General features: G+C 30.1%; 1 protein-coding gene and 1 long non-coding RNA gene across 2 annotated transcripts; both read left to right on the plus strand.

The window, feature by feature from the left end:
- Window positions 1-1,885: 1,885 nt before the first annotated feature.
- On the plus strand, window positions 1,886-2,947 carry LOC102609560 (uncharacterized). Its single transcript, XR_373043.4, has 3 exons — window positions 1,886-2,046; window positions 2,129-2,236; window positions 2,513-2,947. It is a non-coding gene; the product is annotated as an uncharacterized LOC102609560 (long non-coding RNA).
- Window positions 2,948-15,024: 12,077 nt separating this feature from the next.
- LOC102629997 (peroxidase 4) lies at window positions 15,025-17,812 on the plus strand. The gene is made up of 4 exons (XM_006468099.3): window positions 15,025-15,309; window positions 16,107-16,298; window positions 16,481-16,649; window positions 17,192-17,812. The coding sequence occupies exons 1-4, from the start codon at window positions 15,091-15,093 to the stop codon at window positions 17,581-17,583; spliced, it is 972 nt and encodes a 323-aa protein (XP_006468162.1). The 5' UTR covers window positions 15,025-15,090; the 3' UTR covers window positions 17,584-17,812.
- Window positions 17,813-18,128: the final 316 nt, after the last annotated feature.

The following is an 18,128-nucleotide window of genomic DNA, read 5'->3' on the forward strand; positions in this document are numbered from 1 at the left end:
AAATTCTAGTAGAGGGATAAAAAAAGATGAGTTAGGCTTTACACTTGTGAATCTTAATTCTTCACTTAATACCGATGAACTGTTTGTTCTTGCAACTCAAGCAATACAAGTATTCTATGTGGCAGACCCTGTTGAAAAGGATTGGCATGTTGCGGTGATAACAAAGCCTAGAGATTTATTTAATATGGAAGAGAATGAGGTTGAAGATGATGGCGAATTACTTGTAGCTAATGAATCATATAGTGGTCAAAGATTGGAGGAACTTCCTGACAACTTTGACATCACTGCTTTGGTTAGAGATAATATGCCTGGGACAGTGATGATGATAACGTTTACTAATAGTTAAGAGTTTATTTATTAATAAGTTAAGAGTTGAATTACATTTCATTCTTTTTTCTTTTAATTGACAAAAGTTTTGCTGTTTAATAACTTGATTTATTAATAATAATAATTTTTATTTATTATTTTTCCATATTTGTCTTCATATTATTTGATTGTGATATATATGACATCTATGGTTTCATTGTTTTGCTAACAATATGTAGCAGAGAGAATGGTTAAGCGTAAGAGACCAAATTATCATGCATCATTTATGGTTGAAAGAAGCCCTATCTCCAAGCGAAGTAGTAGAAACAAAAACAAGGAGATTGAGCAAATTCATAGTAAAGCTTTAAGTGAAAAGCAAGCTCGTACATGTTAGTAAATCTTAATAGAATACAATTTGTGATTTTTATTTTTAGTTGCTCAAGTTCATTTAAGCTGTTAGTAACATTATTGAGATTACTTACAAAAAAAAAATTGATGCTATTAGAGGGAAAATATTTTAGTTACCATTTGTACTTGTTATATTTAGGTACCCAAGTTCATCAAAATGGCCAAACAGGTGGTCATGGAAGTGCTTTTGAAGATCTTTGAGGTGTATTTTATTAAATGACATTTTTATAACTTTTCTTCATTTTTTAGATGGTTATTTAACATACAACTTACTTATGTAATTTTTAGTAGACCTCTTTTTTTTAAGACAAGTCTAATTTAACTTTTCTTTTGTTATTTTTAGATACTCAAGTTCATCACAATAGCCAAACAAATGGTAACAGAAATGCTACTCAAGATCTTTCAGGTATATATTATAAATGACATTTTTAATATTTCTTTCATTTTTTAAATGGAAAATTACTATAAATTTCACTGAGGTAATCATTTAGCAAATATCTCTTTTTTAAATATTTTCTTGCGTTGTCATTTAAATTTTTTGAATATATGTGTGTGTGATTATTAATTTATATTTGTTTATAAAACGCATTTCTATTACATCCAAATGAAAGCGTGGACTAACAAAATTACAGTCTATTCATAAACAAATTGAGCTTATTCAAGTGGATTTCAACCCTGATGGGGAAGCAATTGTGCAAGGTGATAAAGCATTAGGGCAATATATTGGATACCTTTCACGTGATTCATCAGTAATGCCACTTAATTTCGATGATTGGAGACATGTACCGGTTGATGTTAAGCAAGAAATCAGAAATTTACTAGAGGTATGTCAATCCTAGAATAAAACTTAGTACAAACATATATGACATTACTAATTTTTTAAAATTTTTTTAACTCAATGACTTTTATTAAGTGTTTTATTAAATATGTTGTAGGCAAAATTCATTATCAATTGGGTTGTAGGGGGCAGGTGGTTAATGAAAAATTAGCTCATCATTGGCGAAATTGAAAATCTGCATTAAAGACCAAGTATTATGAGTCAAGAAATGATGAAGAGACCATAAATGGTTTAAAAAATGAGGTGGGTGAAAATCAATGGGATTGACTGGTCAAATTTTGAGAATCTGAGAAAGGATAAGTAAGTGCATATATATATATATATATATATATATTTTGTTTAGTTTCATATTTGTTCACAAAAGTTGTATGTGGAAGATTACTTTTTCATTTTTATTACAGGAACATTCTGCAACAAGTAAAGTTAACAGTTCAAAGCTAAAGACCAATCACACTGCTGGAACAAAAAGCTTTGCTAGAATTAGATATGAATTAGTTAATTGATCATTTTACCTTACCTGCTATTACATATTTTGTTTGTAACTACATTAATATTAATGCATTTGTATATTTGCAGCAATCAAATGATGCAGAAGGAAAAGAACCGAATATGATAACTATGTTTACGGTTACTCACACAAAAAAAAATGGCCAGCCTGTTGATTAGAACTCGAGAGAGGCAATTGTAAGTAAGAATTTTTTATAATAGTTATGCAATTTCCAGTGCTTTTTGTTTTATTTTTTTTTTATGAACATACAGCACTACAATTATAGTTTCTATGATTAATGACTAATTTTTTCTTTTGGGGAATCATTGATATAAGTATATTCATTATTACATGAGACATCTACTGAAACTAACTAGATAAATTTATTACATGAGACATCTATTATAATTATAATTTGTTTGATTCGTTGTTTATTTTATGATAATTTATTTTTCTCATTTTTTTTACTTCAGAATCAAATGAATGAGCTTGTGAACCAGCAACCCAATGCATCAAAAGATCAAATCTTTAATCAGGTTGTAGGTGAGCATACAAAATCGACTCTCACTTATGGTCATGGGATTCGTAAAGTAGATGTCTTTGGAACACAATCTTTTTAAAATGAGAGTTTGAAAATGTTAGAGGAAGAGTGAAGTCGTAGGCAAGCTGCAGAAAATGAACTTAAGAATATGCAAGAAGAGAAGAATAGAGTGAAATCAACTCTTGCAGAAGTTTTGAAATACATTCGAGCACAAAATGAGGCAAATGCAATTGAGACTTTTGATAGTTGATGTCTTATGATTTTTGAAAGTTTGACAATTATTAGAGTTGTTTACAATTTTAAGTACTTCTTTATCGGATGGTAGTGATATTAAAATTTGATTAAATTTTTTTATGAAGTAGTATAAGATACAATTTTAAAATGGGTATTTTTCGTTATATGCTATGCATTTGTTAATAATTTTCATGATTTAGTTTTGTCAAATTATATTATTTAGGCTAAATTACTTTATGAACTAAAAATGTTGCGACAAAAATTGTCTCTAAGATTAATTAGTGACAAATTTATTAGATAGATCATTATTTTTTGTAACAATAAAAATGTCACTTTTTTTAATTGGAGATTGAAACAATGTCACTATTTACATTGTTGGCTGCTGAATAAATTGTTACAAAATTTAAATATATAATGACTGATTTGATGTCACTAATATATTCATTGAGACAAAATTTTACATCACTATTGAGATGACTAAATTAATTGTCACTAGTTATATTAATAACAATACATTCAAGTGTCATATTTAATTTGGTAATGACTAAATAAATTGTCACTAATTGAATCTATAGTGGCACATTTCATTGTCAATAATGATCATCAATGACTAATTTAATTATCTCTAACTATATAAATAACGACACATTAACAGTCACTAATATCAACATAATGACACATTAATAGTCCCTAGTATCAAAATAGTGACAGATTTATGTCTAAAAATATTATTTTAGTGACAGATTTTTCCTTCTGTCCTTACTTGTCATAAAGTTATATTTGTCACTATAAGATGTGTATTAGTGACACATAATACTTGCGACTATTTACTAATTGCCATTATATGTTTTAGTGACGGTGGCAAATGCGACACATAAACAACGACAGATAGTATGTCACTAAATTCATTTTGTGACAGATTTTATATATATAGAGACATTTTTTTTCCATCACAATAGATCACTTTTTTTTGTAGTGTAAAGAAGTTTTAAAAGGATCAAGAACACGCCCTCCTATGGTAAATGCCGATTTCGAAGCTACAATAGACACTGGAATTGCCAAAACATCCTTGGCAATCTGAGACAAAATCGGATACCTATGCCCATTCAACTTCCACCAAGTCAAAATATCAAAATGGGCATTACTAGTACTCTCATTAGCATCTGTCAAGTACTTTTCAACATCATGTTTCAAACTAATGTCATCATTTGAACTTTGCTTCATCATTTTGAAAGATGAAAAAAGATCAATTTACATTATACTACTACTAGCACCACCACCACCACTACTACCATTATGGATATCACCAAAACAAATACCACCACTATTCCTCACATCACTCCCACCAATATATCTATTATATAGCTTCATCAACAACTCCTTAATGTTAGATTTCAATTCTTCAACCTTTCTAGATTCATACATGCTACTAAAACAAAATGCAACAAACTCCAATTTACATATAAGATCAAGCACATTTCCTACAAATAATAACATGTTAACCTGATCAAAAGAATTACCCCAATATTTAGCAAACTTTTGTTCCATTTTTTCGGCCATTTTCCTCAACAATCATCACTAGAAGTAGCAAGTGACTTCAAATGAATTAGAACTTTTTCCATTTCATTTAAGTAATCGTTGGAAGTGACATTAAGAGAACTACTAAATTTCAAGGTGACATAATAGAAAACCGATAAAAAGTTGACTAACCTCATTGCATTTGCCCAATCATCATTGCTCGGTGGCCCCTCCCTCATCTTTTCACCCTCATCATCAATAAACCAATTAACATAATGTCCATCATCTTCCTTCATCTTATCAAATGATTTTTCAAACACAACCGCTTTGTGCAACATCAAATATATTGAATTCCATCCAATAGGCACATCCAACACCATAAGCCCTCCATATGAGTTTTTCTCCCTATCAACACATGTTTTAAACTTTTGCAATCTTGCTGAAGATGATCTAACATACTTTATTGCATTGCGAATACTAGCTATTGAATGATTCACCTCCGCCAACCCATCTTGCACAATCAAATTTATTATGTGTGCCGAATACCTCACATGCATATATAAACCATTCAAAACCATTGAATTCACACTTCAATTTGCTAACTTCTTCTTCAAAACCATTGAATTCACACTTCAATTTGCTAACTTCTTCTTCACATAAGTTATTGCAACTTTATTAGCACTTGCATTGTCCACTGTAATTGCGAACAACCTCTCAATCCCCCTATCAATCAAACATACCTCAATTAGCTTCCCAATACCATCCCTTTTATGATTAGCTATAGGTGTGAAACTAAGAGTCCTTTTGTGCAACACACACTCCGCATAAATAAAATGAGCAGTAATGACCACATAGTTAGACATTTGGATTGATGTCCACGTATCTGTGGTAATACATACCATCTGCTTGCTTGCACCTAAAACACTTTTTAACAACCCTTTTTCATGCTAATACAATTCAAGAATATCCCTTGTAATTGTTCTTCGCGATGACATGTCAAATCTTGGGCAACAATTTTGCATAAACTCTAAAAACCCTTCAGCCTCCACAAAGCTAAAAGGTAATTCATCCTTGACAATCATCTTCACAAGTGCCATTCTACAAGCCTCTTGACTAAACTTGCCACTAACTTTAACAACTCCATCATCTTTATCTTTTCCCTTTTAACGGAAAAGTACTTATTGCTTCGGATCTCCTTCAACCTTCACATCTTGATATGACTTACATCTATCCAAATGATTCTTCAAATTAGTGGTATTTCCTCTATTAGTTGCAAAGGTTTTACGGCAATGATGACATTTTCCTTTGTTTCCACAAGATAGTTTGGTAAAATGAGCCCAAACATTTGATCTCAAAGGTGTTTTTCTTTTTTTCCCATCATCAACCTCCACCTCTTGCACTTCCTTCTCATCATAATTTTCCATTCTACACAAACACATGCCATAACATTAACATAGACATATTAGAACAAAAGAAGATAAAATCATTCGTGTAAAATTGTGGCAAATAAAAAACAGCAACAACAAATAAAAAATTAGCAGCAAAAAATCAACACCACAGCAACAACAAATCAACACAATAGCAGCAACGAATAAAAAAACTTGGGGATTACAAAATAAAATATATTATGACATTGTGGCACAACTCAAATTTTTGATCGTTTATATTAATATGTCTACCTTATTAATATTAAGGAGATATATCTATTCATAATTTACTAAGAGAGTAGTATTTTCAGAGTTTGCGTAAGAGGAAACGAACTGTTTAGTTATCGACTTCTGACTTCTGTCTACGATAATTCTAATTAATATGTAAAATTTGCATGCAAATAAAGACACTGCAGCTGGAATAATGAATTTGACTAATATTACAAATTACAAATGACATACAAGAGCACAAACCAAATCTGAAATTCATTATAAATTCTGTTTAAAATCAGTATAACTCATAATAAATCAGAGAGACACAGAAAGAGAAAGCAGAGCAGAGCTCCAAAGAGGTAGCATAATTCTAATAACTATAGAGGGTTTTTATTTATAATAAGCATTACTACAAGTCTACAAAGAGAGAATACTTTGAGCAGCAGCAAACACATGATTTAAGCTGCAAAGCTTCAAGTTGTTACTAGTACAATAAACCTGAGTGTATGTACATACATGTTTAGTGATTTAAGTACATATAATTCGAACACACGCCCTCAGTATTCAAAACCATACTGCGAATGATTTCAAATTATACACAAAACAAAAAAAGAAGATCTGTGAAAGTTTGGAGTGTCTGTTGCTATTGGCTTGTCCAACTCAAACCTAGTACGGGGTTCTTGCTACTATTGCTAGCCTGGCTGATGGCATGCAATTAAATTCAAATCATCCTCACCAATTATAATCATAAATTCTTGTTTGATTACCTTTTTACACCAGCAGCAGCTCAATAACGTTTTTATTCTCTGCAAAAATAGAACAAACCAGAGAAATGAGAGACAAAAACGACATCGATATTTACATAACTCAAGCACATTAACAAAAACATGGGAACAAGGAAAAAGAAATGAACTTTAAACCAAATTTATAAAATCGAAACGAAAAATGGAACCTTTTTGGTTCGATTTTTTGTTCTGCTGAGAGATTTTGTTGACAAAAACAAAAGAACCCAGAAATGCTAAAGAGGAAGAGAGAGAAATCAATACGTGATCGTAGTGTTAAAAAAAAAATACCTCACAACAACAGTCAGATGGCAGCAGGGGAGCACTATGATAACAACAACAGGTGATAGTAGGTGACAGTGGCAGCAGCAGGAGATGACAGCGGCTACAACAGGTGGTAGCGGCGGCGGAGAGTCGGCGACGAGCAACGGCGACAAATCATATTCGTGAAGGATGAGCAGCAGCAGCAGCGGGGACGAGATTCCAGTGGCTGAAGGTGCTGCGGCTTCAGTTTTCGGCTAAAGATTAGAAGAATGTGTTTAGTTTAGATTTAGGGATTGTTATTTGAATTCAGTTTATTTGATATCCGGTTAGGTTTTTCAATTTTTTTTAAAAACCGAAAATCGAACCGACTGATTTTACTACTTTTATTATATTAATCATTTGGTTTTTTGGATGGAAAAAAACCGCATAAAAACCGAACCGAACCGAACCGAACAGTTCGGTTCGGTTTTTGATTAATCAGTTTTTTTCCCACTCATACTATGTATCTATATATAGAGTTGTTTTTAATTATACTTTTTTAGTTGATTCTCATTAATCTCAGCATCTTTGTTATATAGTATAACAATTTCTGTTTTGGTAATAATAATGATTGAAATTCTTTCTTTCACCTAGGATATTGTTTTGACGGAAGAAGATGATGATGGGGATGAAGATGATCAAGTGGAGGCAAACGATTCATAATTTGAAGAAGTTGTTTTAGAAGATGATTGAACATATTCAAGGTATGATGATATCATTTTGTATATACATTTGGAATTTTTTTTACGTAAAAGATACTTTAAAATAGATATTTTTGTTATATTTTTGAATGATGAATGTGATTTTATGAATTTTTTAGATTAATGAAGTTACATTTAGCATATTTTGTATACTATTATCATGTTTATTACGTTATTTTCCTATTATAGATATTTCAATGATAAAAATAAAAAATTAATGAAATAATATTATTGAATTAAATAAGGGGGTCATTAAACTACAAGATAAGACTATTTCCGACCGTGTATATTTTATTTCCGAGGGCAAGTCACAGTTGAGAATAAATTCTACTAGTTTTATCTTATCTTATTTCCAAGGGCTTTTAATTCCATTTTCGACGGCGATACCCTCGGAAATAATTTTTTTCTTCAACGACTTATCGGAAATTCTACATTTCCAATAAGACTTAATATGACGAGGATCGACGGCATGTCTTACTCGAAAATGAGTTTTTCCAAGAGGCTTTGAGTATTTCCGAGGGTATTTGCCCTCGGAAATAACCCATTTTCTTGTAGTGAACCCTAACCTTAATTATAACCCTAGCTGCTTTTTTATTTCATTTGCTTTTAGAACCAAAAGTTTAGCTTCTTTGCGTTTATGGGTGGGCAACAATGTACAGAGTGCATGTGGGTATTTGTAGTAATAATGTTATGTGAAGCTTTGATACAAAAATCCGAGTCCTCTAAGTACAAATTTTCTGCATGATTTTTGTTATTTGCTTTGTTTTTTTTTTTGTAATTATTCTTTTTCTATTTTAATTTTCGTATATGCATGCATGTTGATTCGGATCTACAGTTATCTAATGCTTCTGCAAAACTAAATCAAGTTCTTTTAGGTTTAAATCCCATAATGCTGCTTGTGTTCTTCGTAACGATCTGTTGTGCCCATCTGCCCATGCATGGTTGCAATCTAATATCAAGTTGAAGAGGTTGTACCCGACATTGTATTAATGGTTAACATCAAAGAATAATCGTCTTGACATAATCCCTCACTGTTTCGACATGCTGGAGCTTCTTCAAGCTTTCCCTCGCATGCAAGCTCGAATTATATACCTTGTGAAAAAATTACCCCTCCTCATCTCGATATGTGGTTGTTTGATTTGCCACCCTCCTGATGAAGGAGAGATATTATGTTATCCACACAACAAAACCTGATGAAGATGATCTAGCCATCACAATATAGCATCCCCCTCTATATACATACTTGTGATGATGACAAGCTCACTGTTCAATACTTGGGCAGTCTTCAACTTAGCTAAGTATATATTTTTTTAATCTAGGTTATTTTCGTCCTTGTCACTTAGGCTATATTAATGCATGCAAAATGAGTTAATAAGGTATATTATTTGTAGGTTGAAAGGATTGTAATATACTTAAATTTATATAATAAGAAAAAAGGGAAAAAAGGAAGATGTAACAAGCTCAAATATCTATTATTCAAGCACTATGCATTGTGAAGTGAAGGGCATAAAAGCTTCAACCAACAATACAAGACCAGCTTCCCGTGGTGCTGCATCGATTCCACTTACCATCACTCTGAGCTGAATAATGATGTGTCTACCGATAAAATAAATAAATAAATAAATAATAAACTAACATTAACCTATTAACCCATTTTATTATAATGATATTCAACCGATGTGGGATAATATCATCAGCAATAAACTAACATTAACCCATTTTATTATCATCTGCAAGTAGTTAGTTATTTTATTGATTGGATGCAGATTCATGGCTCTAATATGTATATAATAATTTCATTTAGATTTAAGTATCCTTGATCATATGCATACATGAATTAAATTTAGATTTTAAATATCCCTCATGTGACATGTGCAATGGGAAATTCTCATGCTATGCGCTCAGAAGTCAGAATGCTTCTTATTTGGTAAAAGTAGATGAGGAATTTGGTGGCTTTTCTCTTTCACAATAATGTAATCCAATATTATTAAAAGCTTTCCGACAACTCCGTGAGATTTTTTGTCTACCCCAGCCGAATTAAAAAAAAAAAAAAAACAGAAAATACCAAATAATTAAATTTGTAGCTAATGGCATTTCTTTTATGAAATCTGCTTTTTCTACGCTGTTTGGTTAAGCAACATTGATATTTGCAAAAGAGACTTTAAAAGTGAGACTATCGATTGGTCAGAAAGAAATAAAAAGGCAGAATAAATTAGAGAATAATCTAAAAATCAGTAGAATATTTAGAAATATCTTAGAAATTAAAAAGCACAATGAATCCTTGACCAAAAATGTAAATGTAGATATTTATAGTAAGAAACTAAGTAGGAAATAAGCAACTTCCCTTTTGCCATTAATTTTGAGCATTCATAATCCATTGGACCAATCAGGCCACTAATGTTAGTTGTGTGCCTCACTCCTTCCACTATATTGTCCTGCCAGATACCTCAAAGAAAAAAAAAAGGATATTCGAAAGTAATATTTTGGTAGACTACAAACATTTTTTTGATAGAGAATCAGTATTCAAAAATTCATTCTTGTAATTTTGTCAACTAGATTTCTTAATTCTAAAATGAAGGATTCCAAACTCCCATTGGTGGTGGAAGATAATCAATTTATTTGATTTTCTATGTTGGATTGGGCTTTAATTTATATTCTGGACTTTAGTTATGTAATTATTTGAGCTCAACTTATGAATTAGGCATAGATTAGGCTTTTTGATACTTTGAAAATCCCTCTTAAAATCCATTTTCAATTGAAATTACTTAAATAATCTAACACAAATTAGTTCATTTCTTATTTTGAATAAAAATTCAACTAAAACCTTAGATAAATTATTTTTTTCAACAAACTTTTTACATCTACTTCATTTTCTTAATTTATATCTATATTTTAAATTTTAATTAGAAAATATTTTTGAGAAAATTATGAGAGTTTAGAATTATGAAGATAGAAATTATTTGATAAGAAAAAATTGAGATAAATTTGATATTTTAGGATTTATACGCAAGTTAGAAAGAAATAATATTTTCAATAAAATGTTATGGGAAGATGGTTCATTGTAACATATGGATTTGCTGTATTTTTTTTCAGGAAAATGACGCTTACACTCTCGTTGTTTGGGAAAATGATCATGAAGACCCCTAAGTTTTTAATAAAGGACACTAAGACCGTCTTTTGACTATAATATCTTTTAACTTTATAAATCCAAAAAAATTGACCCCAAAATTTTATAATAAATAGAAATATAGCATTAAATAAATGTAATAATATGTGTATATATATATATATATTAAAATAATTTTAATTCTTAAAATTTTTAATATTTTGTAATCTATTAGACATATTTTATTATATTAAACTAATTTTTAATAATAAAAAAGATACATTATATTAAAAGAAATTAACTTATTAAAGTTAAAATTATTTTGAATATTATGTAAAAATAATTTTTATATTACTAATAGGGAGATATTTTGTTAATTGTAAAATCTATCTAACTGAAAAGTTTATTTAAAATCTTTATAATAAGTACAAATATATTATCAAAATAAAAATAGTAATGTAAAATTTTAATATTATTTTAAATGTTAAAAATAATTTAACAATATATTAGTCTACTAGATAGATTATATTATTTATATTATATTTGTATTAAGTAAAAAAATTTTAAATCAATGTTCTAATTACTATATTTAAAGGATATTATGGTAAAAAAAAAGGGGTCTTAGTGTCTTTTTTTGAAAACTTGGGAGTGTTTGTGATTTCCTCAAACCTTGGGATGTTGATATCTTTCTCCCTTTTATCTACTGAAATGAGAGTATTTTTAAGAAATAACATTAAAAATGACTATTATAAAGATTTTATCGCTGTGTTAAAAGCTCTACTCTTATATATAATGTTAAAAAAAATTAATGTAACATTTGATATGGAAATTGAATCTTGCTTTTCCTTATTTAAATGAGATTCTTTCTTGCCATTTGAGTTTATTTATTGGTAGTGACTTTACTCTCTTAACATATAGAGTTCTTTTTCCTGTTTAATCTTCTTTCAAATTAAATTCTTATTTTCCATTACAATTCTTTAAAACATTATGATACATTATGTTCACCCTATATGTGTGTTTGTATGTGTTAATTTTCCATTGAATTTTTATTTTAGATGAATCTAACTTGCGAGGAAAACTTAATAAATAAAAAAATAAAAATAGTTGGTATAAGACCTGACACCTTTGCCAACCAAAAAGAGAAATAAACAAGAATACAAAAGCAAAATGATTGCTCCAATTCTTCAAAACACTTAATTCTTCCATATTTAATATTGTTCTTATTTTTATAAACTGTAAAATAGCAGAGTACCCTATAGAATTCGTTAATTAATAGTCGAAGATTTATTGGTTTTAATAGTTCGAATATTCAATCAAATTCATTAATTAAAGATTAGGTTCTGACTTATACAACAGCAGTTAAACAAAACCATGTGCAATGCAAGTATTCATTTAGGTCCAAGATGATCAACAATTTACGATAATAATTAAATATTTGACTATAAAGATATCATTTGGATAGAAGGATAGATTCTTTTTTTCTTTCTTTTTTTTGGGTCGCTTTATTTATTTATTTATTTTTAATTCAATCAGCTGCTTTTTCACACGATGCCTAACATTTGAATTTTTCCATTTTGCTTTAATTATAGATGAAAAAGTCAATAACAGTTTATTATAAGACTCAAGCCAATGCATGCATGCATGCATGGCCAGCTAGCAATGAACAGAATTTGAGTATATCAAATCAAATAAATTAAAAGGTTGCTTGTAAGCACGGGCTATTGTTTCTTTAATAAGTGTTTACATAGTCATTGGACAAAATTGTTGGACAAATTCCGTTAAATATATCTGTCATTTCGCCAAAACAAATACTCAAATGCAATCAACAAGGGTACTTGCACGCCAAACCAATATGCTGACAAGAACAATAATTAGTACCAAAACAAAAAGTAAAATGATTAAAATATTCTAGGGTTTGGTGGAATGATTTTCAAATAACTTTTTTTTATTATCAGAATTTGAATATTGAAGAGGTACAAATAATATTCATTTGGATTTTGACCTCCTCCCACCCTTTTAAAAATAATTATTATTATTATAAAAATATTTTAGTTATTAATATCTTATTCATAACTTACTGTGACAAATTCAATTTAGTGACTTTACCATCTAAAAAATATTCGTATCTTTTTTTTCTCTCTCTCTCTAAATCTATTATGCTGGTGAATCAAAAACCCCTTTCCCCCCACAAATTAGGCCAGAGTGCAAGAGGTATATGTACTTGATTTTTATTTTTTATTTTTTCAAATGGCCAAGTTGATTTGATCTTGATTTCCTGACCAGCTAGGTCAGAAAAAGTCAAATAATTTTTTACCGTTTTGCACGCTGATTAAAATAAGTAACGAAATAATCCGCTTGGAGTACAATGAAGCCAATGATTTGACACTGCAACGTGATTAGATTTTTTTTTTACTTTTATATTCCCACGTATTGGATGATTACTTGTCTCATTTTAACACCTTCACTTGTCCTGTCTTAATTTTTCCAGTTATAGAAAACTTTTACTGGGCTGATGAATATTGACCAATTAATCGCAGATTCCTTGCATTCAAAAGTATTGACTGTACTTTTTCTTACTCGGTCTACTGTCTCTATGTAGATTCCTTCTTCCCCATACAACTAACTACAATTGTGCAACCAAACAATTTTCTTCTGTTACTATTCCTAGTCTCATCCATAAACATCCGCCACACCCCATGCTGGATTTACAGATTGTACCTTTCCAGTTAGTCCATACGGATCAGACACCCATATTCCAGGACCATACAATCCTGTTACATGAAATGTCCCAAAACCAAAGCAAGCCACTCCTGAGAGAAATAAATGAATTCCAAAGATTTTAGGCAAATCCAAAGAACGTTTTCCTGTACGGTCATCAACAAATATTGCTAGATCCCAATACACCCAATGCCAGATAGCTGCCAAGAAGCACAATCCGGAAAACACAATATGTGCACCTTCGTAATCCCAAATACTCGAATATTTGTTGTGCACTCAAAAATTAACCAAGCATAAACACAATTAATTATTACAAAAATTATTTTTATTGTTCAACAAAAAATAATGTAAATTTAGTACCAAATTACGATGGATAATTTAAATTTTAAAAAAGTGTATATAGATTTAATAATGTTGATCTTTTATTAAACGGGTATAACAGCTGGTTACTGAAAATGTACTAAAGCTATTCCGATTGAAGATAAGGTCAAATTTGGCTATAATACCTTGTAATTGTAACCATTTGACTTAAATAGTTTTCTTTGAATCATTCTATTTTTGAGACCAACATGAGAAGAGTTGATCAATTAAAAAAGAAGAGTTTTCTTGTAATGTACTTTACTTAAAGAGGTGGCAACTACAATTTCATCACTATGATGGGTTAAATACATGCAAGCAATTTTGGATTACATAAGCAGAAAATTCAACTACTTCAAAATTTTAATTTTGTGGTAAGTTTTATAGTTCTCAACAAGTATTTATGGATTCTCTAATGAATTTACATTCAGTGTCATTTTTATCTTTTTCATTTAATCTTCTGAAACACATGTATTTCATAATAATGTAAAATTAAAATTTAATTAGATTTATTTTTTATCTAATAACTATAGATTGCAATATTTAAAAAAAAATAACAGTAAGCTCAAATCAACACCAAATTTAAATCTTTTTCTTTTTAGCTGCCATGTATTTTCTTTTTAATTATCTTTTCTCAATCAATTCAATAAACTATATATATATATTTTAGCCATCGATATCTTTAATTGTAACTCTCCCTTATTTGTAAGTTTTTTCCTTAAAGCAATTTATTTATCTGGCACCCTTTTGAAAAAGTCATCATAAAACATCAAGGTTTTTATTGTCTCATCTCCATGCATGGTATCTTCAACAAATCAATGATTAAAATAGTTTATCTTAATAGTCTAAAAGGACCCATTAATTTGAAAAAAATGACGCCCCCTCGAACATCAACTTTTCAACCAGTTCATTTAACGTTTACGTGTACTTGGCTTTTTCTTTAATCTTTATCAATCAATCAAAGTCTTACTTGATTACCACTTCATTAAATACCAAGCCCATGCATCGACTATTCTTGAAGATTAGGTCGCCTGCCGGTGCCAAACGCCTCCTTTTTGCACTATATATAACCCCAAATATTCGAATTCCACAACACACGCTCTGTCTTCTTCACACTGTTAATTAAATTTAATTAACAAAAAGAGCAAAAAATGGCTTTTTCTTTTTCTTCTTTAATGGTGACTTTGGCATTAGGGTTTCTTGTGGTTTTCACAGGCAAATCAAGTGCTCAACTCTCTACTAATTTCTATTCAAAAACTTGTCCAAAATTGTTGAATACGGTTAAATCTGCTGTTCAATCAGCAGTTTCAAAAGAGCGTCGGATGGGCGCTTCTCTCCTTCGCTTACACTTTCATGACTGTTTCGTCAACGTAATTTTACTTCTCTTTTTCTCTACACGACAACATTATTCATTCAAGTAGTTTTATTTATTTATTTTTAAAAAAAGTAGTTTTATTTATTTATTTAGATTTTTAAAAGGTATTAAGTAGTGGTCTATGTTTAAAATATTTTTTTATCCCTGTGTCTCTCTTAGAATTGGATTGGAACTCGAATGGTCTACCAACAGAATATGCTTGAAAACCACTCAATATAAATCACGTTATATTGATCACATTCCTCATAACAAATCAGAATCTTTTGTTTTTAAAAAATTATTGACTTTTAGTTTTTTAATATTTTACTATTTTACCTTTGATGTTATAAACCAATCCATTAACCACATAAAAATTTTTGGGGGTAAAATAATGAAAGACACAAATAAAAGTTGAAAGTTAACAATTTAGCTTTGATAATTTATGAAACATGAAGGGAAAATGATATATTTATTAGCAAATAACAGGAGGTTATGATCATTTTACTCTCATTAACTCAGAAAATTAATATCCAAAAGTTTTAAATAACCATGTTGCAATAAATGCACATATATTAATCAAACCTAGATTGAAGTAAATGAGATTCAAACCCCAGATCTCTTTTACCATTCCTAAAGGTTTTACATCCAACCAACTGTACAATGCACACTAATAAATTGGTGTTTATCAAAGTTGCTTACTACAAATTTTCAACTTCAATATATGTGTTTCTTTTTTCGGCTTCATAGTATTGATCCATATACGTGCTGTGATTAAATTAACTGTGTTGGTAAATGTTTCAATATATATTACAGGGGTGTGATGGATCAATTCTACTAGATGACACGTCATCTTTCACTGGTGAGAAGACTTCAGGACCAAATATCAATTCAGCAAGAGGATTTGAAGTTGTTGATGATATAAAATCAAAGGTAGAGAAAGTTTGCCCAGGAGTCGTTTCATGCGCTGATATTTTAGCCATTGCTGCTCGGCATTCAGTTGCAATTGTATGTTCTCTTCTCCACACAACAAAAGCCATTATTACATCCTAATAACTTATACAGACTACCAGTCAAATAAAACTGTTTAAAAATCACTTGGTGAATCCACTGGTGGCAATGTTTAATTAACCATTGAAACTTAATTAATGTTATTGATATATGATGTATTTATTATTGTATATATGCAGCTAGGAGGGCCAAGTTGGAATGTTAAACTTGGAAGAAGGGACTCCAAAACAGCTAGCTTAGCTGCTGCTAATAGTGGTGTCATTCCTCCTCCTACCTCCACTCTAAGCAACCTCATCAATAGATTCCAGGCTAAAGGTCTCTCTGCCAAGGACATGGTTGCTTTATCCGGTAAACTTTCAACCCCTTCCGATCTTAGTGAGAGCAACATCCATACTTCAAACCCCAAAAAGGCTTATTAACCAAACAAAAAATTGATCAAAATCTTCTTATTCTTTTCAAAATTAACAATTTCTCCTCATGATCAAAACCCATCAAAACCACTCATCATTAAAAAGAATTTGCTAATAACTTCCAATTTTTCTTTCTCTTTTACAATTTTACCCCTAGAATCATATTAATGATTTTTTTAATTGATCAATAGGTGGCTTCTACATGCACAAAGTCAACAATTAATCAATAAAAAAAATTAATCATCAATCTAATTATTAGTAAAATAGTAAAAGACACAAAATATGTTGAAAGTTCACAAAATCTTTTTTTAACAATAGAAGTGTTTGGATGAATTCTCGAGTATGAAAGATAAAATAATTTATTACTAAAGCTACCAAACCCTACTAGGACTTATAATTTCAGTGTATTTGGTGTGTAGAAAACTCAAGCTAATAATGGATGAATTTCATAATTGATTTCATTTTGATTATATTACACAGGAGCGCATACAATTGGGCAAGCAAGGTGTGTAGCCTTCAGAAATCGCATATACAATGAAAGCAACATTGAAAGTTCATTTGCAAAGAATAGGCGAGGGAACTGCCCAAGGGCCACAGGATCAGGAGATAATAATCTAGCTCCATTGGATTTTCAAAGTCCAAATAAATTTGACAACCAGTACTACAAGCACCTCTTAAACCAAAAGGGCTTACTTCACTCTGATCAAATCTTATTCAATGGAGGATCCACTGATTCTTTGGTCAGTACATATGCCAGTAACTCTAAAACTTTCAATTCTGATTTTGCTGCTGCAATGATCAAGATGGGAGATATCAGTCCACTCACCGGATCCATTGGTGAGATCAGGAAGAATTGCAGGAGACCAAATTGATGATGAAGAGAAAAAATCATCATAATAATTGCTCTGCCCAACAAGCTTATATATTACATCTTCCATAAGTGTGAATTTGTTTTTGTCTTTTTTTTTCTTTCACTTTCTTTTATGTCCACCTAAATAATTAGTGCAAATTTGAATTATGTCAAGTTTGTTACGATAAGTAAAGATGCTTGTCGTGAATTGTGAGAGAAATTGATATTCATATATTTTTAATTTTCTATTCTTCATTGTATTGAAGGGATTTTCTGTCTTTTTATTATTTAAATTGATTGAAGATGTCATGACTATTTATTTAGTCACTAGACACTAGCACTCGAATTGTTTATCGTATTTGTCATTTTCAATTTTGCCAATTGTTTTATTCTATAGAGGTTTTCGGCTATAATAGTATCTTATTTAAGAGTCAACAATAATTATTGGAAAATAGGAGAATGAGCTTTAGATCTCTAATATTTTCCTTTATGTTATTTTTCAAATTACCCATTACATCCTTGTCATTATAATTTTAATATTTAAAGTTTACTATGGAAATATTGAAA

This window comes from Citrus sinensis, chromosome 7, assembly GCF_022201045.2.
Source record: "Citrus sinensis cultivar Valencia sweet orange chromosome 7, DVS_A1.0, whole genome shotgun sequence".
NCBI lineage: Eukaryota > Viridiplantae > Streptophyta > Magnoliopsida > Sapindales > Rutaceae > Citrus > Citrus sinensis.

What these genes read in the sequence shown, in the direction of transcription:
- LOC102629997 (XM_006468099.3), top strand. Translation starts at nt 15,091, where the DNA reads ATGGCTTTTTCTTTTTCTTCTTTAATGGTGACTTTGGCATTAGGGTTT. An exon ending in TTCATGACTGTTTCGTCAAC is followed by an intron (nt 15,310 to 16,106) that starts GTAATTTTACTT and finishes TATATATTACAG; the next exon opens with GGGTGTGATGGATCAATTCT. An exon ending in GGACATGGTTGCTTTATCCG is followed by an intron (nt 16,650 to 17,191) that starts GTAAACTTTCAA and finishes TATATTACACAG; the next exon opens with GAGCGCATACAATTGGGCAA.